The sequence below is a fragment of the Salvelinus namaycush genome, chromosome 21, assembly GCF_016432855.1.
Source record: "Salvelinus namaycush isolate Seneca chromosome 21, SaNama_1.0, whole genome shotgun sequence".
In the NCBI taxonomy this organism is placed as follows: domain Eukaryota; kingdom Metazoa; phylum Chordata; class Actinopteri; order Salmoniformes; family Salmonidae; genus Salvelinus; species Salvelinus namaycush.
This window is the reverse complement of record NC_052327.1, coordinates 51,268,664-51,296,050: the sequence shown is the minus strand read 5'-3', so window position 1 is coordinate 51,296,050 and position 27,387 is coordinate 51,268,664. Positions and strand designations below refer to the sequence as shown.

At 47.3% G+C, this 27,387-nt stretch overlaps 1 protein-coding gene across 2 annotated transcripts in view; it reads left to right on the top strand.

Moving 5' to 3' along the window:
• The window catches only part of LOC120066463 (contactin-1a-like), a 184,612-nt gene that overhangs the window by 126,052 nt on the left and 31,173 nt on the right, over window positions 1–27,387 (top strand). For both annotated transcript variants that reach the window (XM_039017852.1, XM_039017851.1), the window contains 7 exons: window positions 7,698–7,801; window positions 10,061–10,163; window positions 11,283–11,382; window positions 17,978–18,159; window positions 19,633–19,757; window positions 21,175–21,292; window positions 22,802–22,952. In XM_039017852.1, coding sequence (XP_038873780.1) covers window positions 7,698–7,801; window positions 10,061–10,163; window positions 11,283–11,382; window positions 17,978–18,159; window positions 19,633–19,757; window positions 21,175–21,292; window positions 22,802–22,952 — 883 coding nt within the window. The remainder of the gene's footprint in view (window positions 1–7,697; window positions 7,802–10,060; window positions 10,164–11,282; window positions 11,383–17,977; window positions 18,160–19,632; window positions 19,758–21,174; window positions 21,293–22,801; window positions 22,953–27,387) is intronic.

Below are 27,387 nucleotides of genomic sequence, written 5' to 3'. Positions count from 1 at the left end.
GAGGGACCCTATAGTGTCTGTCTGAGGGGAGGAGGGACCCTATAGTGTCTGTCTGGGGAGAGGAGGGACCCTATAGTGTCTGAGGAGAGGAGGGTCCCTATAGTGTCTGTCTGAGGGGAGGAGGGACCCTATAGTGTCTGTCTGGGGAGAGGAGGGACCCTATAGTGTCTGAGGGGAGGAGGGCCTCTATAGTGTCTGTCTGGGGAGAGGAGGGACCCTATAGCATCTGTCTGAGGGGAGGAGGGCCTCTATAGTGTCTGTCTGGGGAGAGGAGGGAACCTATAGTGTCTGTCTGAGGAGAGGAGAGCCTCTATAGTGTCTGTCTGGGGAGAGGAGGGACCCTATAGTGTCTGTCTGAGGGGAGGAGGGACCCTATAGTGTCTGAGGGGAGGAGGGCCTCTATAGTGTCTGTCTGGGGAGAGGAGGGACCCTATAGTGTCTGAGGAGAGGAGGGACCCTATAGTGTCTGTCTGAGGGGAGGAGGGACCCTATAGTGTCTGAGAAGAGGAGGGACCCTATAGTGTCTGTCTGAGGGGAGGAGGGACCCTATAGTGTCTGTCTGGGGAGAGGAGGGACCCTATAGTGTCTGTCTGAGGGGAGGAGGGACCCTATAGTGTCTGAGGGGAGGAGGGACCCTATAGTGTCTGTCTGAGGGGAGGAGGGACCCTATAGTGTCTGTCTGAGGAGAGGAGGGACTCTATAGTGTCTGTCTGAGGGGAGGAGGGACCCTATAGTGTCTGTCTGAGGGGAGGAGGGACTCTATAGTGTCTGTCTGAGGGGAGGAGGGACCCTATAGTGTCTGAGGAGAGGAGGGACTCTATAGTGTCCGTCTGAGGGGAGGAGGGACCCTATAGTGTCTGAGGAGAGGAGGGACCCTATAGTGTCTGTCTGAGGGGAGGAGGGACCCTATAGTGTCTGAGGAGAGGAGGGACCCTATAGTGTCTGTCTGAGGAGAGGAGGGATTCTATAGTGTCTGTCTGAGGGGAGGAGGGACCCTATAGTGTCTGTCTGAGGGGAGGAGGGACCCTATAGTGTCTGTCTGAGGGGAGGAGGGACCCTATAGTGTCTGTCTGAGGAGAGGAGGGACTCTATAGTGTCTGTCTGAGGGGAGGAGGGACTCTATAGTGTCTGTCTGAGGGGAGGAGGGACCCTATAGTGTCTGTCTGAGGGGAGGAGGGACCCTATAGTGTCTGAGGGGAGGAGGGACCCTATAGTGTCTGAGGAGAGGAGGGACCCTATAGTGTCTGTCTGAGGGGAGGAGGGACTCTATAGTGTCTGTGAGGGGAGGAGGGACTCTATAGTGTCTGTCTGAGGGGAGGAGGGACCATATAGCGTCTGAGGAGAGGAGAGGAGGGACCCTATAGTGTCTGTCTGAGGGGAGGAGGGACTCTATAGTGTCTGTCTGAGGGGAGGAGGGACTCTATAGTGTCTGTCTGAGGGGAGGAGGGACCCTATAGTGTCTGTCTGAGGAGAGGAGGGACCCTATAGTGTCTGAGGAGAGGAGGGACCCTATAGTGTCTGTCTAAGGGGAGGAGGGACCCTATAGTGTCTGTCTGAGGGGAGGAGGGACCCTATAGTGTCTGTCTGAGGGGAGGAGGGACCCTATAGCGTCTGAGGAGAGGAGGGACTCTATAGTGTCTGAGGAGAGGAGGGACTCTATAGTGTCTGTCTGAGGGGAGAAGGGACCATATAGCGTCTGAGGAGAGGAGAGGAGGGACCCTATAGTGTCTGTGTGAGGAGAGGAGGGACCTTATAGTGTCTAAGGGGAGGAGGGACCCTTTAGTGTCTGAGGGGAGGAGGGACTCTATAGTGTCTGTCTGAGGAGAGGAGGGACCCTTTAGTGTCTGTCAGAGGAGAGGAGGGACCCTTTAGTGTCTGAGGAGAGGAGGGACCCTATAGTGTCTGTCTGAGGGGAGGAGGGACTCTATAGTGTCTGTCTGAGGGGAGGAGGGACTATAGTGTCTGAGGAGAGGAGAGACCCTATAGCGTCTGAGGAGAGGAGGGACCCTTTAGTGTCTGTCTGAGGGGAGGAGGGACTCTATAGTGTCTGTCTGAGGGGAGGAGGGACTATAGTGTCTGAGGAGAGGAGAGACCCTATAGCGTCTGAGGAGAGGAGGGACTCTATAGTGTCTGAGGGGAGGAGGGACTCTATAGTGTCTGTCTGAGGGGAGGAGGGCCTCTATAGTGTCTGTCTGGGGAGAGGAGGGACCCTATAGTGTCTGAGGAGAGGAGGGCCTCTATAGTGTCTGTCTGGGGAGAGGAGGGACCCTATAGCATCTGTCTGAGGGGAGGAGGGACCCTATAGTGTCTGTCTGAGGGGAGGAGGGACCCTATAGTGTCTGTCTGAGGGGAGGAGGGACCCTATAGTGTCTGTCTGGGGAGAGGAGGGACCCTATAGTGTCTGAGGAGAGGAGGGACCCTATAGTGTCTGTCTGAGGGGAGGAGGGACCCTATAGTGTCTGTCTGGGGAGAGGAGGGACCCTTTAGTGTCTGAGGAGAGGAGGGACCCTATAGTGTCTGTCTGAGGGGAGGAGGGACCCTATAGTGTCTGTCTGGGGAGAGGAGGGACCCTATAGTGTCTGAGGAGAGGAGGGCCTCTATAGTGTCTGTCTGGGGAGAGGAGGGACCCTATAGCATCTGTCTGAGGGGAGGAGGGACCCTATAGTGTCTGTCTGAGGGGAGGAGGGACCCTTTAGTGTCTGTCTGAGGGGAGGAGGGACCCTATAGTGTCTGTCTGGGGAGAGGAGGGACCCTATAGTGTCTGAGGAGAGGAGGGACCCTATAGTGTCTGTCTGAGGGGAGGAGGGACCCTATAGTGTCTGTCTGAGGAGAGGAGGGACCCTATCGTGTCTGAGGGGAGGAGGGACCCTATAGTGTCTGAGGAGAGGAGGGACCCTATAGTGTCTGAGGAGAGGAGGGCCTCTATAGTGTCTGTCTGGGGGGAGGAGGGACCCTATAGTGTCTGTCTGGGGAGAGGAGGGACCCTATAGTGTCTGAGGAGAGGAGGGACCCTATAGTGTCTGTCTGAGGGGAGGAGGGACCCTATAGTGTCTGTCTGGGGAGAGGAGGGACCCTATAGTGTCTGAGGAGAGGAGGGACCCTATAGTGTCTGTCTGAGGGGAGGAGGGACCCTATAGTGTCTGTCTGGGGATAGGAGGGACCCTATAGTGTCTGTCTGAGGGGAGGAGGGACCCTATAGTGTCTGTCTGAGGGGAGGAGGGACCCTATAGTGTCTGTCTGGGGAGAGGAGGGACCCTATAGTGTCTGAGGAGAGGAGGGACCCTATAGTGTCTGTCTGAGGGGAGGAGGGACCCTATAGTGTCTGTCTGGGGAGAGGAGGGACCCTATAGTGTCTGAGGAGAGGAGGGTCCCTATAGTGTCTGTCTGAGGGGAGGAGGGACCCTATAGTGTCTGTCTGGGGAGAGGAGGGACCCTATAGTGTCTGAGGGGAGGAGGGCCTCTATAGTGTCTGTCTGGGGAGAGGAGGGACCCTATAGCATCTGTCTGAGGGGAGGAGGGCCTCTATAGTGTCTGTCTGGGGAGAGGAGGGAACCTATAGTGTCTGTCTGAGGAGAGGAGGGCCTCTATAGTGTCTGTCTGGGGAGAGGAGGGACCCTATAGTGTCTGTCTGAGGGGAGGAGGGACCCTATAGTGTCTGAGGGGAGGAGGGCCTCTATAGTGTCTGTCTGGGGAGAGGAGGGACCCTATAGTGTCTGAGGAGAGGAGGGACCCTATAGTGTCTGTCTGAGGGGAGGAGGGACCCTATAGTGTCTGAGAAGAGGAGGGACCCTATAGTGTCTGTCTGAGGGGAGGAGGGACCCTATAGTGTCTGTCTGGGGAGAGGAGGGACCCTATAGTGTCTGTCTGAGGGGAGGAGGGACCCTATAGTGTCTGAGGGGAGGAGGGCCTCTATAGTGTCTGTCTGGGGAGAGGAGGGACCCTATAGTGTCTGAGGAGAGGAGGGACCCTATAGTGTCTGTCTGAGGGGAGGAGGGACCCTATAGTGTCTGTCTGGGGAGAGGAGGGACCCTATAGTGTCTGAGGAGAGGAGGGCCTCTATAGTGTCTGTCTGGGGAGAGGAGGGACCCTATAGTGTCTGAGGGGAGGAGGGCCTCTATAGTGTCTGTCTGGGGAGAGGAGGGACCCTATAGTGTCTGAGGAGAGGAGGGACCCTATAGTGTCTGTCTGAGGGGAGGAGGGACCCTATAGTGTCTGTCTGGGGAGAGGAGGGACCCTATAGCGTCTGTCTGAGGGGAGGAGGGACTATAGTGTCTGAGGAGAGGAGAGACCCTATAGCGTCTAAGGAGAGGAGGGACTCTATAGTGTCTGAGGAGAGGAGAGACCCTATAGCGTCTGAGGAGAGGAGGGACTCTATAGTGTCTGTCTGAGGAGAGGAGGGACAATATAGTGTCTGAGGGGAGGAGGGACTCTATAGTGTCTGTCTGAGGGGAGGAGGGACTCTATAGTGTCTGTCTGAGGGGAGGAGGGCCTCTATAGTGTCTGTCTGAGGAGAGGAGGGACTCTATAGTGTCTGTCTGAGGGGAGGAGGGACCCTATAGCGTCTGAGGAGAGGAGAGACCCTATAGTGTCTGTCTGAGGGGAGGAGGGACTATAGCGTCTGAGGAGAGGAGGGACCCTATAGCGTCTGAGGAGAGGAGGGACCCTATAGTGTCTGTCTGAGGAGAGGAGGGACTCTATAGTGTCTGAGGAGAGGAGAGCCTATAGCGTCTGAGGAGAGGAGGGACTCTATAGTGTCTGAGGAGAGGAGAGCCTATAGCGTCTGAGGAGAGGAGGGACTCTATAGTGTCTGTCTGAGGAGAGGAGGGACAATATAGTGTCTGAGGAGAGGAGGGACTCTATAGTGTCTGTCTGGGGAGAGGAGGGACCCTATAGTGTCTGAGGAGAGGAGGGACCCTATAGTGTCTGTCTGAGGGGAGGAGGGACTCTATAGTGTCTGTCTGAGGGGAGGAGGGACCCTATAGCGTCTGAGGAGAGGAGGGACCCTATAGTGTCTGTCTGAGGGGAGGAGGGACTCTATAGTGTCTGTCTGAGGGGAGGAGGGCCTCTATAGTGTCTGTCTGGGTAGAGGAGGGTCCCTATAGTGTCTGTCTGAGAGGAGGAGGGACCCTATAGTGTCTGAGGAGAGGAGGGACCCTATAGTGTCTGTCTGAGGTGAGGAGGGACCCTATAGTGTCTGAGGAGAGGAGGGACCCTATAGTGTCTGTCTGTTGGGAGGAGGGACTGTATAGTGTCTGTCTGAGGGGAGGAGGGACTGTATAGTGTCTGTCTGAGGGGAGGAGGGACCCTATAATGTCTGTCTGAGGGGAGGAGGGACCCTATAGTGTCTGTCTGAGGGGAGGAGGGACCCTATAGTGTCTGAGGAGAGGAGGGACCCTATAGTGTCTGTCTGAGGTGAGGAGGGACCCTATAGTGTCTGAGGAGAGGAGGGACCCTATAGTGTCTGTCTGAGGGGAGGAGGGACCCTATAGTGTCTGAGCGGAGGAGGGACCCTATAGTGTCTGAGAAGAGGAGGGACCCTATAGTGTCTGAGGAGAGGAGGGACCCTATAGCGTCTGTCTGAGGGGATGAGGGACGATATAGTGTCTGTCTGAGGGGAGGAGGGACCCTATAGTGTCTGTCTGAGGGGAGGAGGGACCCTATAGTGTCTGTCTGAGGGGAGGAGGGACCCTATAGTGTCTGAGGGGAGGAGGGACCCTATAGTGTCTGAGGAGAGGAGGGACCCTATAGTGTCTGTCTGAGGGGAGGAGGGACCCTATAGTGCCTGTCTGAGGAGAGGAGGGACCCTACAGTGTCTGAGGAGAGGAGGGACTCTATAGTGTCTGTCTGAGGGGAGGAGGGACTCTATAGTGCCTGTCTGAGGAGAGGAGGGACCCTATAGTGTCTGTCTGAGGGGAGGAGGGACTCTATAGTGCCTGTCTGAGGAGAGGAGGGACTCTATAGTGTCTGTCTGAGGGGAGGAGGGACTCTATAGTGCCTGTCTGAGGAGAGGAGGGACCCTATAGTGTCTGTCTGAGGGGAGGAGGGACTCTATAGTGCCTGTCTGAGGAGAGGAGGGACTCTATAGTGTCTGTCTGAGGGGAGGAGGGACTCTATAGTGTCTGTCTGAGGGGAGGAGGGACTCTATAGTGTCTGTCTGAGAAGAGGAGGGACTCTATAGTGTCTGTCTGAGGGGAGGAGGGACTCTATAGTGCCTGTCTGAGGGGAGGAGGGACTCTATAGTGCCTGTCTGAGGAGAGGAGGGACTCTATAGTGCCTGTCTGAGGAGAGGAGGGACCCTATAGTGTCTGAGGAGAGGAGGGACTATTTAGTGTCTGTCTGAGAAGAGGAGGGACTCTTTAGTGTCTGTCTGAGGGGAGGAGGGACCCTATAGTGTCTGAAGGGGAGGAGTTAATACTGAGTGGAGTACATGTCCGGGGTCTGATGTCATTTTCTGTGCTTATCTGTTCCACGGTCTGTTTTAAAAATAATCAGTGAGTCTTGTGTCTGTAGGAATGCTATGGTCTGTAGCATTGCATCTATTACTTGTGTCTCTATGGTAGTATCATATCCAAACCTAACAGTATGTTAAAAGTGATAGTCATAGCAGTGAAAATCAGTGAAAGTATGCCCCCCGCTGGTACATGGCTGTACTACTCCTCAATGATATAGGCTCTGAGGCTGCCTCTGACACATCATATTGCATGCTATTTTCTCACACTGTTGCCCAGAGCTGAGTTTGGCACCTCTAGTCTCAGTGTAGGGCTGTATGAGACAAAATCAGCTGTTTATAGTGCTGTTTTATGTCTTTTTTATCGTGTCGCTCTGTATTTTTCGTCAATGGTACTTTACACTGATCCGTTCAGGTTTTCCTCTCTGAGTCGTGTCTTAGCCATATGTGGTCTCCTTTGGAACTGTCTAATTCTTCCTCTTTGATCATTGTTAAACAAACCTAATTGGGATCAAACGGGAGCTCTACCAGAATACTCTACAGCAGAAATTCATATTCATGTTATGCAAATTCATCCAGCCAAACCAATCTGTGAAACCATGGTAACGTCTTTCAGCTGCCTCCGTAAGGTACAGAATTACAGTTCCTGAGTGAGATTTGTCCTTTTCAGCCCCTTACACAGCATCATGACGTCAGTTAGATATTAGAGCATCAAATGGTTGAGAGAGAGAGAGAGAGAGAGAGAGAGAGAGAGAGAGAGAGAGAGAGAGAGAGAGAGAGACAGAGACAGAGACAGAGACAGAGACAGAGAGAGAGAGAGAGAGAGAGAGACAGAGACAGAGACAGAGACAGAGACAGAGACAGAGACAGAGACAGAGAGAGAGAGAGAGAGAGAGAGAGAGAGAGAGAGAGAGAGAGAGAGAGAGGGATATATAGATATAGATATAGATATATAGAGAGAGAGAGGGATATATAGATATAGATGTAATCTTTACATACTTTTGTTCTGAGTCAACCCCAGCCAAACAAAGCTGTACTGATGGCCTGGTTATGTAACCACCGTAGTTGCTGGAAAGGAAAATATATATGCTATGGTTAGAATTTAAAGATGTGTACTATAGGCTAATATACTTGGTCAGGAGGAAGGTGTGAGGCTCCTCAGCCTTCCTCCTGGCTCCACCTCATATTGACTCACTACCCTCTTCCTCCATGACTGATAGGTTGAGGGTTGTATATGTTGTCTCTGTAGACGAGCTGTCATTCCGCTGGATTCTGAATGAGTTCCCCGTCTTCATCCCTCTGGATAAACGTCGCTTCATCTCTCAGACGACGGGGAACCTCTTCATCTCTAAGGTAAACTTCTAACTTGTCTTGCCTTTGGTTGTGTTCCAAATCACATCCCATCCCCTATCTGCAATGTCGTGGGGCATTTTCAAACAGTACATTTATATTTTCCAACGGGGCTATACATTTGGGTGAGTTTTTTTTTCCGCTTGAGTAGCCTCTAGTGTTCAGCGAATCATCTAGTGTTCAGCGAAATAACAACACAATGTCAAATACAGGTAGCCTAGTCAAATAATTAACATCCAATCACATTAACCGTTACTCTCTCGCGGGAAACCTTCACTATTGCGCAGACATTTAGAAACGAAACATGACAATTTGAAAAATCAACCACAGGAGTTTTTTGAGCGAGAATAAAGACGACTTTTGAGTAGTAAGACATGTATAAAAGCAACAGATACCATTAATAAGAAAGGGCTAGAAGCGTCTTATATGGTGAGCTGCCGAGTGGCTGGGACAGGCCAGCCCCATACTATTGTGGAGGATTTAATTCTTCTTGCTGCCGCGGATATGGCCAAAAAAACTATACAGACAATTTCTTCATCAAACAACACTGTTTCACGACGCATCAGTGACATGGCAGGAGACGTTTTGAGACAATTACTGCTTCGCATACAAGCCAGTGAATTCTATGCGTTACAACTGGATGAGTCAACAGACGTGGCGGGCCTTGCCAGCTCCTGGTATATGTCCGTTACGTTTATAGGGGGTCAATTAAGGAAGACATCCTCTTCTGCAAACCACTGGAAACCAGGACAACAGGAGAGGATATTTGTAAAGTACTGGACAGCTTTGTGACATCAAATGGACTTTGGTGGTCAAGATGTGTTGGTATCTGTACTGGTGGTGCAAAAGCCATGACAGGGAGACATAGTGGAGTGGTAACGCGTGTGAAAGCAGTTGCTCCCGACGCCACTTGGGTACACTGCAGCATCTACCGAGAGGCTCTTGCTGCCAAGAGAATGCCTGACAGCCAGAAAAACGTTTTGGACACAACTGTGAAAATGGTTAACTTTGTTAAAGCAAGGCCCCTGAACTCTCGTGTATTTTCTGCATTATGCAATGATGTGGGCAGTGACCATGTAACGCTTTTACAACATACAGAAGTGCGCTGGTTATCAAGGGGCAAAGTATTGACAAAAAAAAATGTATGGAGAGACGAGCTTAAAGTTTTCTTTACTGACCATAATTTTCACTAGTCTTACCGCTTGCATGATGAAGAGTTTCTCACACGACTGGCCTATCTGGGTGATGTTTTTTCTTGCCTGAATGAAATGAATCTAGGATTACAGGGACTCTCCGCAACTATATTCAATGTGCTGGACAAAATTGAGGCTATGATTAAGAAGTTGGAGCTCTTTTCTGTCTGCATTAACAAGGACAACACACAGGTCTTTCCATCATTGTATGATTTCTTGAGTGCCAATGAACTCAAGCTTACGGACAATGTCAAATGTGATATAGCGACACACCTGAGTGAGCTGGGTGCGCAATTACTCAGTTATTTTCCCGAAACGGACGATACAAACAACTGGATTCGTTATCCCTCTCATGCCCTGCCTCCAGTCCACTTACTGATATCTCAACAAGAGAGCCTCATCGAAGTTACAAAAAGCAGTTCTGTGAAAATTGAATTTAATCAGAAGACACTGACAGATTTCTGGATAGGGCTGCGCTCAAAGTTTCTTGCCTTGGAAAATCATGCTGTTAAGACGCTGATGTCCTTTGCAACCACTTACCTATGTGAGAGTGGATTCCTGGTCCTCACTAGCATGAAAACTAAATGCAGGCACAGACTGTGTGTGGAAAATGATTTAAGACTGAGACTCTCCAATACAACCCAACACTGCAGAGTTATGTGCATCCTTTCAAGCAAACCCTTCTCATTAACCTGTGGTGAGTTATTCACCATTTTTTATGAACAAATAAGGTTTTATATGTAAGATGGCTAAATAAAGATCAACATTATTGATTTATTATTATATTATTATTTCTGTCCCGGTCCTATTAGAGCTCTTTGTCACTTCCCACGAGCCGGGTTGTGACAAAAACTAAAATTAATAAATGTATTGTATAGTATGTGTGTGTGACAGGCTTACAATGATGGCAAAAAACAACATTTGAGAGTGTGCTGACCCTGGTGCTAGAGGGGTACGCAGCTGGAGGTTGAATGTTTGAAGGGGTACGGGAATATAAAAACGTTTGGGAACCACTGCCCTATATAGTGCATTAGTTGTGTTTTCATGAATTGTTGATGTCTGTCACCAGGTGGACTCGTCTGACAGCGGAAACTACTCCTGCTTTGTCTCCAGTGCCTCCATCTCCAAGAGCGTCTTCAGCAAGTTCATCCCCCTCGTCCCCCTGGCAGAACGTTAGTTTCTGTTTTCCTCTACGTTGAGATAGAAACCTGTTACGTAATGGCTACCACAACATCCACCAGTCTGCACATACCATTTGTCTCCCTGGCTGAACGTTAGTTGCTGGTTTTGTTACCTATTAAAAAATAGGAATCAGTAAAGATAGTCCTCCCATTATTCAGCATCATGCATATACCCTACAACTTATAAGATCACCTTGATCACTATCTAAGTTTTAGTCCTCACATTACCTACTGTCTGTAGTTTGCTTCGTTTGGCTTAGGACAGAGTTTGTCCAAAGAGTTGGTCCATCTTAAGACCAGAGAACCACACATGAACCTAAGAGAGGATGAATCTCAGGGATAAGAGAGATAGGGTTAGTCGGGCGCCTAGAGCTCACCTGGAGCTCACCTAGATCTCACCTAGAGCTCACCTGGAGCTCACCTAGAGCTCACCTAGAGCTCACCTAGAGCTCACCTGGAGTTCACCTAGAGCTCACCTAGAGTGCACCTAGAGTTCACCTGGAGTTCACCTGGAGGTCATGTGATGTTAGGTATGGGAATTACCCAAGGAGTTGGACAAAGCACAAACAGTATAGGGATCAGTCTAGCATGTTGTGTTGTAGTTGAGAAGGTTGTAGGGGAGAACAGTAGTGTACTTAACAACACTTCAGGAGCTCTATGCTCTGTCATGCATATGTTTTACCATGACTACATCACCACACTATAACAGGGGCCTCTGGCTGTGTCGTGGCCCATATCTAGCACTGCACTGTTACAACTCATCATGAAGGGCAAACTGAGCTGGAAGCATTGTGTGTGCGCGCGCGCGCGCGTGTGTGTGTGTGTGTGTGTGTGTGTGTGTGTGTGTGTGTGTGTGTGTGTGTGTGTGTGTGTGTGTGTGTGTGTGTGTGTGTGTGTGTGTGTGTGTGTGTGTGTGTGTGTGTGTGTGATGCAACGCAGCTAACCTATCCTACCGGAGACAACCATTTACAATGAAGTGCCTCCAACCAAATGCATCACCTTGTCACCACACAGAGTGAACTAACGTATTGCTGCTGGTCTAAGTTGTGTTATGAATAAACAGGTGACTCACATCCACTTGTTTCTATTTCCTGTTTCTCTACCAACCAGGCCCAATAAGGAAGTACCCTGCTGATATCAAAGTCAAGTTCCCAGACACCTTTGCACTGGTGGGCCAGAACATCACACTGGAATGCTTCGCCCTGGGAAAGTAAGTCTCGATATAACCAGTGCATTGTTACAAGTACATTTTGAAGTAGACAGAGAATCAATGATATTATGTATGCAAACTATTACGGACTACAAAGGGAAACCCAGCCGCGAGCTGCCCAGTGACATGAGTCTACCAGACGAGCTAAATGCCTTTTATGCTCTCTTCGAGGCAAGCACTGAAGCATGCATGAGAGCACCAGCTGTCCGGATGACTGTGTGATCACGCTCTCCGTAGCCAATGTGAGCAAGACCTTTAAACAGGTCAACATTCACTTGGCCGCGGGGCCAGATGGATTACCATGACGTGTACTCAGAGCATGCGCGGACCAACTGGCAAGTGTCTTCACTGACATTTTCAACCTTTCCTTGACCGAGTCTGTAATACCCACATGTTTCAAGCAGACCACCATAGTCCCTGTGCCCAAGAAAGTGAAGGTAACCTGGCTAAATGACTACCGACCCATAGCACTCACGTCGGTAGTCATGAAGTGCTTTGAAAGGCTGGTCATGGCTCACATCAACACCATCATCCCAGAAACCCTAGACCCACTCCAATTTGCATACCGCCCCAACAAATCCACAGATGATGCAATCTCAATTGCACTTCACACTGCCTTTCCCACCTGGACAAAAGAAACACCTATGTGAGAATGTTATTCATTGACTACAGCTCAGCGTTCAACACCATAGTGCCCACAAAGCTAAGCTAAGGACCCTGGGACTAATATCTCTCTGCGACTGGATCCTGGGCTTCCTGACGGGCCACCTCCATGTAGTAAGGGTAGGTAACAACACATCTGCCACACTGATCCTCAACACAGGGGCCCCTCAGGGGTGCGTGGTTAGTCCCCTACTGTACTCCCTGTTCACTACTGCATGGCCAAGCACGACTCCAACACCATCATTACATTTGCTGATGACACAACAGTGGTAGGCCTGATCACCGACAACGATTAGATCACCGATGAGGCGGCCTATAAGGAGGAGGTTAGAGACCTGGCTGTGTGGGGCAGGACAATAACCTCTCTCTCAATGTCAGCAAGACAAAGAAGATTATCGTGGATTACAGGAAAAGGAGGGCCGAACATTCCCCCATCCTCATCGAGGCTGGAGTGGAGCGGGTTGAGAATTTCAAGTTCCTTGGTGTCCACATCACCAACAAACTATCATGGTCCAAACACACCAAGAAGGTCGTGAAGAGATTATGACAACATCTTTTCCCCCTTGGGAGACTGAAAAGATTTGGCATGGGTCCCCAGATCCTCAAAAGGTTCTACAGCTGCACCATTGACAGCATCCTGACTGGTTGCATCACCGCCTGGTATGGCAACTGCTCGGCATCCAACCATAAGACGCTACAGAGGGTAGTGTGTACCCTCTGTAGGCCCAGTACATCACTGGGGCCAAGCTTCCTGCCATCCAGGACCTACAGTACATGTCAAAAGTTTGGACACACCTACTCATTCAAGGGTTTTTCTTTATTTGTACTATTTTCTACATTGTAGAATAATAGTGAAGACATCACAACTATGAAATAACACATATAGAATCATGTAATAACCCAAAAAAGTGTTAAACAAATCAAAAAATATTTTTGATTTTTCAAAGTAGCCACCCTTTGCCTTGATGACAGCTTTGCACACTCTTGGCATTCTCTCAACCAGCTTCATGAGGAATGCTTTTCCAACAGTCTTTAAAACATTTTTTTTTACCTTTATTTAACTAGGCAAGTCAGTTAAGAACAAATTCTTATTTTCAATGACGGCTTACACCGGCCAAACCCAGATGACGCTGGGCCAATTGTGTACCGCCCTATGGGACTCCCAATCACGGCCAGTTGTGATTCTGCCTGGATTCGCACCATGGTGTCTGTAGTGATGCCTCTAGCACTGAGATGCAGTGCCTTAGACCGCCGCGCTACTCAGGAGCCCCAGTCTTGAAGGAGTCTTGAAGGAGTTCTCACATATGCTGAGCATTTGTTGGCTGCTTTTCCTTCACTCTGCAGTACAACTCATTCCAAACCATCTCAATTGGGTTGACGTCTGGTGATTGGGGAGGCCAGGTCATCTGATGCAGCACTCCATCACTCTCCTTCTTGGTCAAATAGCCCTTACACAGCCTGGAGGTGTGTTGGGTCATTGTCCTGTTGAAAAACAAATGATAGTCCCACTAAGCGCAAAGCAGATGGGATGGCTATTGCTGCAGAATGCAGTGGTAACCATGCTGGTTAAATGTGCCTTGAATACTAAATATATCACAGACAGTGTCACCAGCAAAGCACCCCCACACCATCACATCTCCTCCTCCATGCTTCACGGTGGGAACCACACATGGTGAGATCATCCATTCACCTACTCTGCGTCTCACAAAGACACAGCGGTTGGAACCAAAAATCTCAGACCAAAGGACAGATTTCCACCGGTGTAATGTCCATTGATTGTGTTTTCTTGCCCTAAGCAAGTCTCTTCTTCTTATTGGTGTCCATTAGTTGTGGTTTCTTTGCAGCAATTCAACCATGAAGGCCTGATTCACACAGTCTCCTCTGAACAGTTGATGTTGAGATGTGTCTGTTACTTGAACTATGTGAAGCATTTATTTGGGCTGCAATTTCTTAGGCTGGTAACTCTAATGAACTTATCCTCTGCAGCAGAGGTAACTCTGGGTCTTCCTTTCCTGTGGTGGTCCTCATGAGAGCCAGTTTCATCATAGCGCTTGATGGTTTTGCAACTGCACTGCTCTTTGCTTATTTGAGCTGTTCTTGTCATAATATGGACTTGGTCTTTTACCAGATAGAGCTATCTTCTGTATACCACCCCTACCTTGTCACAACACAACTGATTAGTTCAAACGCATTAAGAAGGAAAGAAATTCAACAAATTAACACACAACTGTTAACTGAAATGCATTCCAGGTGACTACCTCATGACACTGGTTGAGAGAATGGGAAGAGTGTGCAAAGCTGTCATCAAGGCAAAGTGTGGCTACTTTGTTTAACACTTTTTTTGGTTACTACGTGATTCCATATGTGTTATTTCATGTAGAAAATAGTAAAAAATAAAGAAAAACCCTGGAATGAGTAGGTGGGTCCAAACTTTTGACTGATACTTTATATACGAAGCGGTGTCCGAGGAAAGCCCCAAAAATTGTCAAAAACTCCAGTCCCCCAAGTCATAGACTGTTCCCTCTGCTACCGCACAGCAAGCGGTACCGGAGCACCAAGTCTAGGTTCAAAAGGCTCCTTAACAGCTTCTACCCCCAAGCCATAAGACTGCTGAACAATTCATAAAATGGCCACCGGACTATTTACATTGACCCCCCCCGCCCTCCCTGATTTTGCTGCTACTCGCTGTTTATTATCTATGCATAGTGACTTTACCACTACCTACATGTACTTTAGTTTATTTAGTTAATATTTCCTTAACTCTATTTCTTAAACTGCATCGTTGGTTAATAAGGGCTTGTAATAAGCATATTCGGTGCATGTGACAAATAACATTTGATTTGATTTTGATTTGATCCTTGCTCAGACCTAGAGTATGACGTGGTTTATTGTAATGCACTGTGTATAAATATTCACATGACAAAGCTATGTGTTTACAGTGGCTTGCGAAAGTATTCACCCCCTTGGCATTTTTCCAATTTTGTTGCCTTACAACTTACACTTTTTTGGGGGAGTTTGTATCATTTGATTAACATAACATGCCTACCACTTTGAAGATGCTAAATATTTTTTTCTTGTGAAACAAACAATAAAAAGGACAAAAAAACGGACAACTTTAGCGTGCATAACTATTCACCCCCCCCCAAAGTCAATACTTTGTAGAGCCACCTTTTGCAGCAATTACAGCTGCAAGTCTCTGGGTATGTCTCTATAAGCTTGGCACATCTAGCCACTGCTCCAGCTCCTTCAAGTTGGATGGGTTCTGCTGGTGTAGAGCAATCTTTAAGTCATACCACAGATTCTCAATTGAATTGAGATCTGGGCTTTGAATAGGCCATTTCAAGACATTTAAATGTTCAACTTAAACCACTCGAGTGTTGCTTCAGCAGTATGCTTAGGGTCATTGTCCTGCTGGAAGGTGGACCTCCGTCCCAGTCTCAAATCTCTAGACGACTGAAACAGGTTTCCCTCAAGAATTTCCCTGTATTTAGCTCCATCCATCATTCCTTCAGTTCTAACCAGTTTCCCAGTCCCTGCAGATGAAATACATCCCCACAGCATGATGCTGCCACCACCATGCTTCACTGTGGGGATGGTATTCTCGGGGTGATGAGAGATGTTGGGTTTACGCCAAAAAGCTACATTTTAGTCTCATCTGACCAGAGTACCTTCCTCCATATGTTTGGGGGGTCTCCCACATGCCTGTTGGCAAACACCAAACGTGTTTGCTTATTTTTTTCTTTAAGCAATGGCTTTTTTTCTGGCCACTCTTCCGTAAAGCCTAGCTCTGTGGAAGTGTACGGCTTAAAGTGGTCCTATGGACAGATGCTCCAATCTCCGCTGTGGAGCTTTGCATCTTCTTCAGGGTTACCTTTGGTCTCTTTGTTGCCTCTGATTAATGCCCTCCTTGCCTGGTCCATGTGACACTTAGATCAAGTGACACTTAGATTGCACACAGGTGGACTTTATTTAACTCATTATGTGACTTCTGAAGGTAATTGGTAGCACCAGATATTATTTAGGGGCTTCATAGCAAAGAGGGTGAATACATACAGTTGAAGTTGGAAGTTTACATACACCTTAGCCAAATAATTTAAACTCAGTTTTTCACAATTCCTGATATTTAATCCTAGTAAAAAATCCCCTGTCTTAGGTCAGTTAGGATCACCACTTTATTTTAAGAATGTGAAATGTCAGAATAATAGTAGAGAGAATGATTTATTTCAGCTTTTATTTCTTTCATCACATTCCCAGTGGGTCAGAAGTTTACATACACTCAATTAGTATTTGGTAGCATTGCCTTTAAATAGTTTAACTTGGGTCAAACGTTTCGGGTAGCCTTCCACAAGCTTCCCACAATAAGTTGGGTGAATTTTGGCCCATTCCTCCTGACAGAGCTGGTGTAACTGAGTCAGGTTTGTAGGCCTCCTTGCTTGCGCACGCTTTTTCAGTTTGGCCCACAAATTTCCTATAGGATTGAGGTCAGGGCTTTGTGATGGCCACTCCAATACCTTGCCTTTGTTGTCCTTAAGCCATTTTGCCACAACTTTGGAAGTATGCTTGGGGTCATTGTCCATTTAGAAGACCCATTTGTGACCAAGCTTTAACTTCCTGACTGATGTCTTGAGATGTTGCTTCAATATATCCACATAATTTTCATTCCTCATGATGCCATCTATTTTGTGAAGTGCACCAGTCCCTCCTGCAGCAAAGCACCCCCACAACATGATGCTGCCACCCCCGTGCTTCACGGTTGGGATGGTGTTCTTCGGCTTGCAAGCCTCCCCCTTTTTTCTCCAAACATAACGATGGTCATTATGGCCAAACAGTTCTATTTTTGTTTCATCAGACCAGAGGACATTTCTCCAAAAAGTATGATCTTTGTCCTCATGTGCAGTTGCAAACCGTAGTCTGGCTTTTTTATGGCGGTTTTGAGACAATGTCTTCTTCCTTGCTGAGCGGCCTTTCAGGTTATGTCGATATTGGAATTGTTTTACTGTGGACATAGATACTTTTGTACCTGTTTCCTCCCGCATCTTCACAAGGTCCTTTGCTGTTGTTCTGGGATTGATTTGCACTTTTCGCACCAAAGTACGTTCATCTCTAGGAGACAGAACACGGCTCCTTCCTGAGCGGTATGACGGCTGTGTGGTCCCATGGTGTTTATACTTGCGTACTATTGTTTGTACAGATGAATGTGGTACCTTCAGGCGTTTGGAAATTGCTCCCAAGGATGAACCAGACTTGTGGAGATCTACAAAAAAAAATGATGAGGTCTTGGCTGATTTCTTTTGATTTTCCCATGATGTCAAGCAAAGAGGCACTGAGTTTGAAGGTAGGCCTTGAAATACATCCACAGGTACATCTCCAATTGACTCAAATTATGTCAATTAGCCTATCAGAAGCTTCTAAAGCCATGACATAATTTTCTGGAATTCTCCAAGCTGTTTAAAGGCACAGTCAACTTAGTGTATGTAAACTTCTGACCCACTGGAATTGTGATACAGTGAATTATAAGTGAAATAATCTATCTGTAAACAATTGTTGGAAAAATTACCTGTGTCATGCACAAAGTAGATGTCCTAACCGACTTGCCAAAACTAAAGTTTGTTAACAAGAAATTTGTTGAGTGGTTGAAAAAACAAGTTTTAATGACTCCAACCTAAGTGTATGTAAACTTCCGACTTCAACTGTATGCACGCACCACTTTTCCGTTTTACTTTAAAAAATAATAATAATTAAAACAAGTTATTTTTTACATTTCACTTCACCAATTTGGATTATTTTGTGTATGTCCATTACATGAAATCCAAATAAAAAATACATTTAAATTACAGGTTGTAATGCAACAAAATAGGAAAAACGCCAAGGGGGATGAATAATTTTGCAAGGCACAGTATACTGTATGTCTTAACTCCTCCCCTCTCCACAGCCCCATCCCTCAGATCCACTGGAGGAAGATGGATGGAGAGCTGCCGGCCAATCATGAAGTCAGCTTGGCAGGAGCCCACCTCCAACTGTACCACGTGCAGTATGAGGACGAGGGGACGTACGAGTGTGAGGCCCTCAACTCCAAAGGGAAGGACTGGCACCGGGCTCGGGTCTCTGTAGAAGGTAGGGCCCTGTCTCTAGTCTACTAATTAAGCAATAAGGCCAGAGGGGTTGTGGTATATGGACAAAATACCACGGCTAAGGGCTGTTCTTATGCACAACACAACGCCTGTATACAGCCCTTAGCCGTGGTATATTGGCAACCCCCTGAGGTGCCTTATTGCTATTATAAACGGGTTACCAATGTAATTAGAGCAGTATAAATACATGTTTTGTTATACCTGTGGTATACAGTTTGATATACAATGGCTTTCAGCCAATCAGCATTCAGGGCTCGAATTTATAATTAAGCAATACGGCCCGAGGAGGTATGGTATATGGCCAATATACCACGGCTAAAGGCTGTTCTTAAGCACAATGAAACGAACCACCCAGTTTATAATACAGTATATACTCTCCAGCTTTGTAGTTGCAAATTGTTATTATTCAACACCTCTTCTCTCAAGGCTTGGTCCTAATTTGAGTCATACACTCTTAACTCAGATTTTCACATGAATCATGCATTGATGTTGTGCGCTGATCTCAAGTTAGGACTCAGGCCTCGTACACGTGATCACAAGTTAGGACTCAGGCCTCGTACACGTGATCTCAAGTTAGGACTCAGGCCTCGTACACGTGATCTCAAGTTAGGACTCAGGCCTCGTACACGTGATCACAAGTTAGGACTCAGGCCTCGTACACGTGATCTCAAGTTAGGACTCAGGCCTCGTACACGTGATCTTAAGTTAGGACTCAGGCCTCGTACACGTGATCTTAAGTTAGGACTCAGGCCTCGTACACGTGATCTCAAGTTAGGACTCAGGCCTCGTACACGTGATCTCAAGTTAGGACTCAGGCCTCGTACACGTGATCTCAAGTTAGGACTCAGGCCTCGTACACGTGATCTCAAGTTAGGACTCAGGCCTCGTACACGTGATCTCAAGTTAGGACTCAGGCCTCGTACACGTGATCTTAAGTTAGGACTCAGGCCTCGTACACGTGATCTTAAGTTAGGACTCAGGCCTCGTACACGTGATCTTAAGTTAGGACTCAGGCCTCGTACACGTGATCTCAAGTTAGGACTCAGGCCTCGTACACGTGATCTCAAGTTAGGACTCAGGCCTCGTACGCGTGATTTCAAGTTAGGACTCAGGCCTCGTACACGTGATCTCAAGTTAGGACTCAGGCCTCGTACACGTGATCTCAAGTTAGGACTCAGGCCTCGTACACGTGATCTCAAGTTAGGACTCAGGCCTCGTACACGTGATCTCAAGTTAGGACTCAGGCCTCGTACACGTGATCTTAAGTTAGGACTCAGGCCTCGTACACGTGATCTCAAGTTAGGACTCAGGCCTCGTACACGTGATCTTAAGTTAGGACTCAGGCCTCGTACACGTGATCTCAAGTTAGGACTCAGGCGTCGTACGTGTGATTTCAAGTTAGGACTCAGGCCTCGTACACGTACTGTACAGTCTCCTTTCCTCATCTCCATTCCAGCCTTCCCAGAGTGGACAGAGTCCATCAGCAGTACAGAGTGGGACATCAGCAGTGACTACTCCATGTCCTGTGAGGCCAGCGGCAAGCCCAAGCCCCACGTCCACTGGCTCAAGAACGGCTACTCGGTAAGTCCTTTCACATACCCTTTTAACACTGTTGGGCGGAGCTGAACAGAGCCGAGCAGAGCTGGGCGGAGCTGAACAGAGCCGACCAGAGCAGAGTTGGTCTGAGCTGAACAGAGACAAGCATAGTTGGACTGAGCTGAACAGAGCCGAGTAGAGCTGGACTGAGCTGAACAGAGCCGAGTAGAGCTGGCCTGGTTAAGCACCCACCATAGCTTTTGGAACCGTACTGGAAAAAATGAACCGTACTGGAAAATACTATATGAAAGTAAAATACTATATGTTGACAAAATACTATATGTTGACAAAATACTATATGAAGACAAAATACTGTATGTTGACAAAATACTATATGTTGACAAAATACTATATGAAGACCAAATACTATATGAAGACAAAATACTATATGTTGACAAAATACTATATGTTGACAAAATACTATATGAAGTGTGTTTTGGGTTAGCAGGCAATAGCGTTCCAGCAACTATGATAGATGCATAACCAGGCCAGCTTGGTTTGGCTCGGTTCGGCTCAGTAGTGTGAAAAGCCAGGTCCCTTAGATAGAAAAGCACTACCCTCTCTACCAAGGTCAGCAGCCAGCATCAGGGTGGCACAGTTGTGACAGGCTGCTGGCAGGGGTACTCCTCAGACTCTGAATTGTCTGAACACAGGGCACAGTGTTAAGACTCAGGAGAAGGTAGCTCTTGTTGTTTCTCAGAGAATGCCAGAGAGGAAAGGAGGAGAATAGAGGAGAGGAGAGGAGAAGAAGAGGAGAGGAGAGGAGAAGAAGAGGAGAGGAGAGGAGAAGAAGAGGAGAGGAGAGGAGAAGAAGAGGAGAAGAAGAGGAGAGGAGAGGAGAGGAGAGGAGAGGAGAGGAGAGGAGAGGAGAGGAGAGGAGAGGAGAGGAGAGGAGAGGAGAGGAGAGGAGAGGAGAGGAGAGGAGAGGAGAGGAGAGGAGAGGAGAGGAGAGGAGAGGAGAGGAGAGGAAATGTACCTCTTGTATTTTCTGAGTGTGCCAGCCCAGAGGTTGCATAACTCACTGCCATAGTAACTGTCACACCAATCCTCCTCCTGAAAGAGACTCAGGAGAGAAGGCAGGCAGGCAGCACAGAGTGGGAGGGAGGACTTTGATGTCAATGTAACTTGATACTTCATTATGTATTAATGATGTTTTCATCAAGTCAGATAAACCCAATGCTGAGGGATGCTAGTTAATTACATTTTGCATGCATTTAGTATTCCTACATTTCAAAAGCATTTTGATGTTTCAATTTCAACATTGTCAACATTACACTTATTGTCATTGAGACATCAACATGCCCTATTATAAAATGTAGTAATACCAATGAAAAAAATATGTTATTGTAATTTTGAAATGCGTATTATAATTGTTTCATATTTATTTATTCCGTTTCCACAGTACGATAAGCATGATCTGAAGTTCAGAGGGCTGACGTTTGAGGACTCTGGGATGTACCAGTGTAGAGCGGAGAATCGGCATGGAGTCGTCTATGCTGACGCAGAGCTGCGTGTGATTGGTGAGTCAGATAGTCTGTCTGAATATGGCTGCGTCCAATGCAGCGTTGCATGTGTTAAAGTCTCAGACGGATTGTGATTGGCCAAAGATGAAAGGTCCCTACACTAGCTGACTAATTAACTTTGTGTTATACATGTTGAAGAACAATCAAACAAACAACATATTCCAGTGAACTGACAGCTCGCCCTTTTCAGCGGTGACTTGATCCCAAACTGTTTCTAATTATGGTAATGAAGCATGAACCGAAGTAAACACACACTCACACACATACCGTACACTATGTATACACAAGTATGTGGACCCCCCTTCAAATTAGTGGATTTGGCTATTTCTGCCACACCTGTTGCTGACAGATGTATAAAATCGAGCACACAGCCATGCAATCTCCATAGACAAACATTGGCAATAGAATGGCCTTACTAAAGAGCTCAGTGACTTTCAATGTGGCACCGTCATAGGATGCCACCTTTCCAACAAGTCAGTTCGTCAAGTTTCTGCCCTGCTAGAGCTGGTCAACTGTAAGTGCTGTTATTATGAAGTGGAAGCTGGAAGCAACATCAGCACAAGAACTGTTCATTGGGAGCTTCATGAAATGGGTTTCCATGGCCGAGCAGCCGCATACAAGCCTAAGATCACCATACGCAATGCCAAGCGTCGGCTGGAGGGGTGTAAAGCTCGCCGCCATTGGACTCTGGAGCAGTGGAAACTAGTTCTCTGGAGTGATGAATCTGGGTTTGGTGGATGCCAGGAGAACCTGCCCCAATGCATAGTGCCAACTGTAAAGTTTGGTGGAGGATGGATAATGGTCTGGGGCTGTTTATCATGGTTCAGGCTTGGCCCCTTAGTTCCAGTGAAGGGAAATATTAACATTACAGCATACACTGACATTCTAGACAATTCTGTGCTTCCAACTCTGTGGCAACAGTTTGGTGAAGGACCTTTCCTGTTTCAGCATGACAATGTGCCCATGCACAAAGCAAGGTCCATCCAGAAATGGTTTGTTGAGATCGGTGTGGAAGAACTTGACTGGCCTGCACAAAGCCCTGACCTCAACCCCATCGAAAACGTTTGGGATGAATTGGAACGCCGACTGCGAGCCAGGCCTAATCGCCCAACATCAGTGCTCGACCTCACTAATGCTCTTGTGGCTGAATGGAAGCAAGTCCCCGCAGTAATGTTCCAGCATGTGGTGGAAAGCCTTCCCAGAAGAGTGGAGGCTGTTATAGCAGCAAAAGGTGGATCAACTTTATATTAATGCCCATGATTTTGGAATGAGATGTTCGACGAGCAGGTGTCCACATACTTTTGGTAATGTAGTGTACCAACATGTTTCTGTCTGATATCTTTTTCAAGACGTGAATAAACAGATGAATAAATTATATTCTTTTATATATATAATATATATTTTTAAATTGTGCCTGCATTATTGTTTGCCACATGGCCTTAAATGTGTTTTTCTCAGTCGCGCATGCTTTTTCAATATTACAATTCTCTTTCTGACTCTCCCCAGCGTGCGCCCCTACGTTTGAGCATAACCCAGTAAAGAGGAGGATCCTGGGGGCTAAGAACGGCCGTGTGGTCCTAGAGTGTAGACCCAAAGCTGCTCCCAAAGCCTCCTTGTCCTGGAGCAAGGGTTCTGAACTGCTCTTCAACTCCAGCAGGTCAGCACCGGGTTGGGATGGGTCTGTGTTTATTTACTGAGGCCTGTTCACTATTCATGGACAATAGTCCATTGACAACTCCTCTCTGTGCTCATAACTCCTCTAAATATTGACAACTCCCCTCTGTGCTCATAACTCCTCTAAATATTGACAACTCCTCTCTGTGCTCATAACTCCTCTAAATATTGACAACTCCCCTCTGTGCTCATAACTCCTCTAAATATTGACAACTCCTCTCTGTGCTCATAACTCCTCTAAATATTGACAACTCCTCTCTGTGCTCATAACTCCTCTAAATATTGACAACTCCTCTCTGTGCTCATAACTCCTCTAAATATTGACAACTCCTCTCTGTGCTCATAACTCCTCTAAATATTGACAACTCCCCTCTGTGCTCATAACTCCTCTAAATATTGACAACTCCTCTCTGTGCTCATAACTCCTCTAAATATTGACAACTCCACTCTGTGCTCATAACTCCTCTAAATATTGACAACTCCACTCTGTGCTCATAACTCCTCTAAATATTGACAACTCCTCTCTGTGCTCATAACTCCCCTAAATATTGACAACTCCTCTCTGTGCTCATAACTCCTCTAAATATTGACAACTCCTCTCTGTGCTCATAACTCCTCTAAATATTGACAACTCCTCTCTGTGCTCATAACTCCTCTAAATATTGACAACTCCTCTCTGTGCTCATAACTCCTCTAAATATTGACAACTCCTCTCTGTGCTCATAACTCCTCTAAATATTGACAACTCCCCTCTGTGCTCATAACTCCTCTAAATATTTTTTTGGGGAAAGGTTTTGTATTTGTTTTTAAGATAATGTGTTGACATTTTGTCTTGTTTAGACTCTAGTAGGAAGGTTTCTATTCGTTTATGAGACAAATTTAGGTCATTATAGTGTAGCGTATAATGTCTCTGAGAATCCATTACTTGTGTCTGTGTGTGTGTGTCTGTGAGCTCTGCTCTGCTTCACACTTCTCCCCGTCAGTAGCTGACATTAAGCCTGGTCTGAAGCTCATCAGACAGGACAGAGAGAGTCTGGCTGTGTAAGCCCCTCCACTCCTCTGCTCCTCAACCACTAAACAAGGATAATCTGCCTTCACTAAGAACCACCACTCAGCCATCTCCCCTCTCTAACTACCCACATCACTCTCAGCCATCTCCCCTCTCTAACTACCCAAATCACTCTCAGCCATCTCCCCTTCTCCAACTACCCAAATCATTCTCAGCCATCTCCCCCTCTCCAACTACCCAAATCACTCAGCCATCTCCCCTTCTCCAACTACCCAAATTACTCTCAGCGAACTCCCCCTCTCCAACTACCCAAATCATTCTCAGCCATCTCCCCCTCTCCAACTACCCAAATCACTCAGCCATCTCCCCTTCTCCAACTACCCAAATGACTCTCAGCCATCTCCCCTCTCCAACTACCCAAATCACTCTCAGCCATCTCCCCCTCTCCAACTACCCAAATCACTGTCAGCCATCTCCCCCTCTCCAACTACCCAAATCACCCTCAGCCATCTCCCCTTCTCCAACTACCCAAACGACTCTCAGCCATCTCCCCTTCTCCAACTACCCACATCACTCTCAGCCATCTCCCCCTCTCCAACTACCCAAACTAACCCAAAACACTGTCAGCCATCTCCCCCTCTCCAACTACCCACAGCACTCTCAGCCATCTCCCCCTCTCCAACTACCCAAACTAACCCAAAACACTGTCAGCCATCTCCCCCTCTCCAACTACCCACAGCACTCTCAGCCATCTCCCCCTCTCCAACTACCCAAACTAACCCAAAACACTGTCAGCCATCTCCCCCTCTCCAACTACCCACAGCACTCTCAGCCATCTCCCCCTCTCCAACTACCCAAACTAACCCAAAACACTGTCAGCCATCTCCCCCTCTCCAACTACCCACAGCACTCTCAGCCATCTCCCCTTCTCCAACTACCGAAACTACCCAAACCACTCTCAACCATCTCCCCTTCTCCAACTAACCAAACTACCCAAATCACTCTCAGCCATCTCCCCCTCTCCAACTACCCAAATCACTCTCAGCCATCTCCCCTTCTCCAACTACCCACATCACTCTCAGCCATCTCCAACTACCCACATCACTCTCAGCCATCTCCCCTTCTCCAACTACCCACAGCACTCTCAACCATCTCCCCTTCTCCAACTAACCAAACTACCCAAATCACTCTCAGCCATCTCCCCCTCTCCAACTACCCAAATCACTCTCAGCCATCTCCCCCTCTCCAACTACCCCCACACTCTCAGCCATCTCCCCTTCTCCAACTACCCACATCACTCTCAGCCATCTCCCCTTCTCCAACTACCCAAATCACTCTCAGCCATTTCCCCATCTCCATCTACCCAAATCACTCTCAGCCATCTCCCCTTCTCCAACTACCCACAACACTCTCAGGCATCCTCCCTTTTCCAACTACCCACATCACTCTCAGCCATCTCCCTTTATCCAACTACCCAAATCACTCTCAGCCATCTCCCCTTCTCCAACTACCCACATCACTCTCAGCCATCTCCCCCTCTCCAACTACCCACATCACTCTCAGCCATCTCCCCCTCTCCACCTACCCAAATAACTCTCAGCCATCTCCCCTTCTCCAACTACCCACAACACTCTCAGCCATCTCCCCCTCTCCAACTACCCAAATCACTCTCAGCCATCTCCCGCTCTCCAACTACCCCCACACTCTCAGCCATCTCCCCTTCTCCAACTACCCACATCACTCTCAGCCATCTCCTCTTCTCCAACTACCCACATCACTCTCATCCATCTCCCCTTCTCCAACTACCCACATCACTCTCAGCCATCTCCTCTTCTCCAACTACCCAAATCACTCTCAGCCATCTCCCCTTCTCCAACTACCCAAATCACTCTCAGCCATCTCCCCTTCTCCAACTACCCACATCACTCTCAGCCATCTCCCCTTCTCCAACTACCCAATCACTCTCAGCCATCTCCCCTTCTCCAACTACCCACATCACTCTCAGCCATCTCCCTTTATCCAACTACCCAAATCACTCTCAGCCATCTCCCCTTCTCCAACTACCCACATCACTCCCAACCATCTCCCCTCTCCAACTACCCACATCACTCTCAGCCATCTCCCACCATAGCTAAAATAACTTTCTGAGAAATGAGAATAGAGAAGAGGAATAAATAAATGCTGTGAGAAATGTCCACATACAGGAGCTGTCCATTCAGGCTGTTGTTAATAAGTGTGTTGCCATTCAATTATGTCCAACGGGATTTGCTCTTCTTTGTGTATTTAGGACACTGACGTTATGTTTTGTTACCTTCATCAGGATGTTAATCTGGGAGGATGGTAGTCTAGAGATCATATGTTGTGTTACCTTCATCAGGATGTTAATCTGGGAGGATGGTAGTCTAGAGATCATATGTTTTGTTACCTTCATCAGGATGTTAATCTGGGAGGATGGTAGTCTAGACATCATATGTTTTGTTACCTTCATCAGGATGTTAATCTGGGAGGATGGTAGTCTAGAGATCATATGTTTTGTTACCTTCATCAGGATGTTAATCTGGGAGGATGGTAGTCTAGAGATCATATGTTTTGTTACCTTCATCAGGATGTTAATCTGGGAGGATGGTAGTCTAGAGATCATATGTTTTGTTACCTTCATCAGGATGTTAATCTGGGAGGATGGTAGTCTAGAGGTCATATGTTTTGTTACCTTCATCAGGATGTTAATCTGGGAGGATGGTAGTCTAGAGATCATATGTTGTGTTACCTTCATCAGGATGTTAATCTGGGAGGATGGTAGTCTAGAGATCATATGTTTTGTTACCTTCATCAGGATGTTAATCTGGGAGGATGGTAGTCTAGAGATCATATGTTTTGTTACCTTCATCAGGATGTTAATCTGGGAGGATGGTAGTCTAGAGATCATATGTTTTGTTACCTTCATCAGGATGTTAATCTGGGAGGATGGTAGTCTAGAGATCATATGTTGTGTTACCTTCATCAGGATGTTAATCTGGGAGGATGGTAGTCTAGAGATCATATGTTTTGTTACCTTCATCAGGATGTTAATCTGGGAGGATGGTAGTCTAGAGATCATATGTTTTGTTACCTTCATCAGGATGTTAATCTGGGAGGATGGTAGTCTAGAGATCATATGTTTTGTTACCTTCATCAGGATGTTAATCTGGGAGGATGGTAGTCTAGAGATCATATGTTGTGTTACCTTCATCAGGATGTTAATCTGGGAGGATGGTAGTCTAGAGATCATATGTTGTGTTACCTTCATCAGGATGTTAATCTGGGAGGATGGTAGTCTAGAGATCATATGTTTTGTTACCTTCATCAGGATGTTAATCTGGGAGGATGGTAGTCTAGAGATCATATGTTTTGTTACCTTCATCAGGATGTT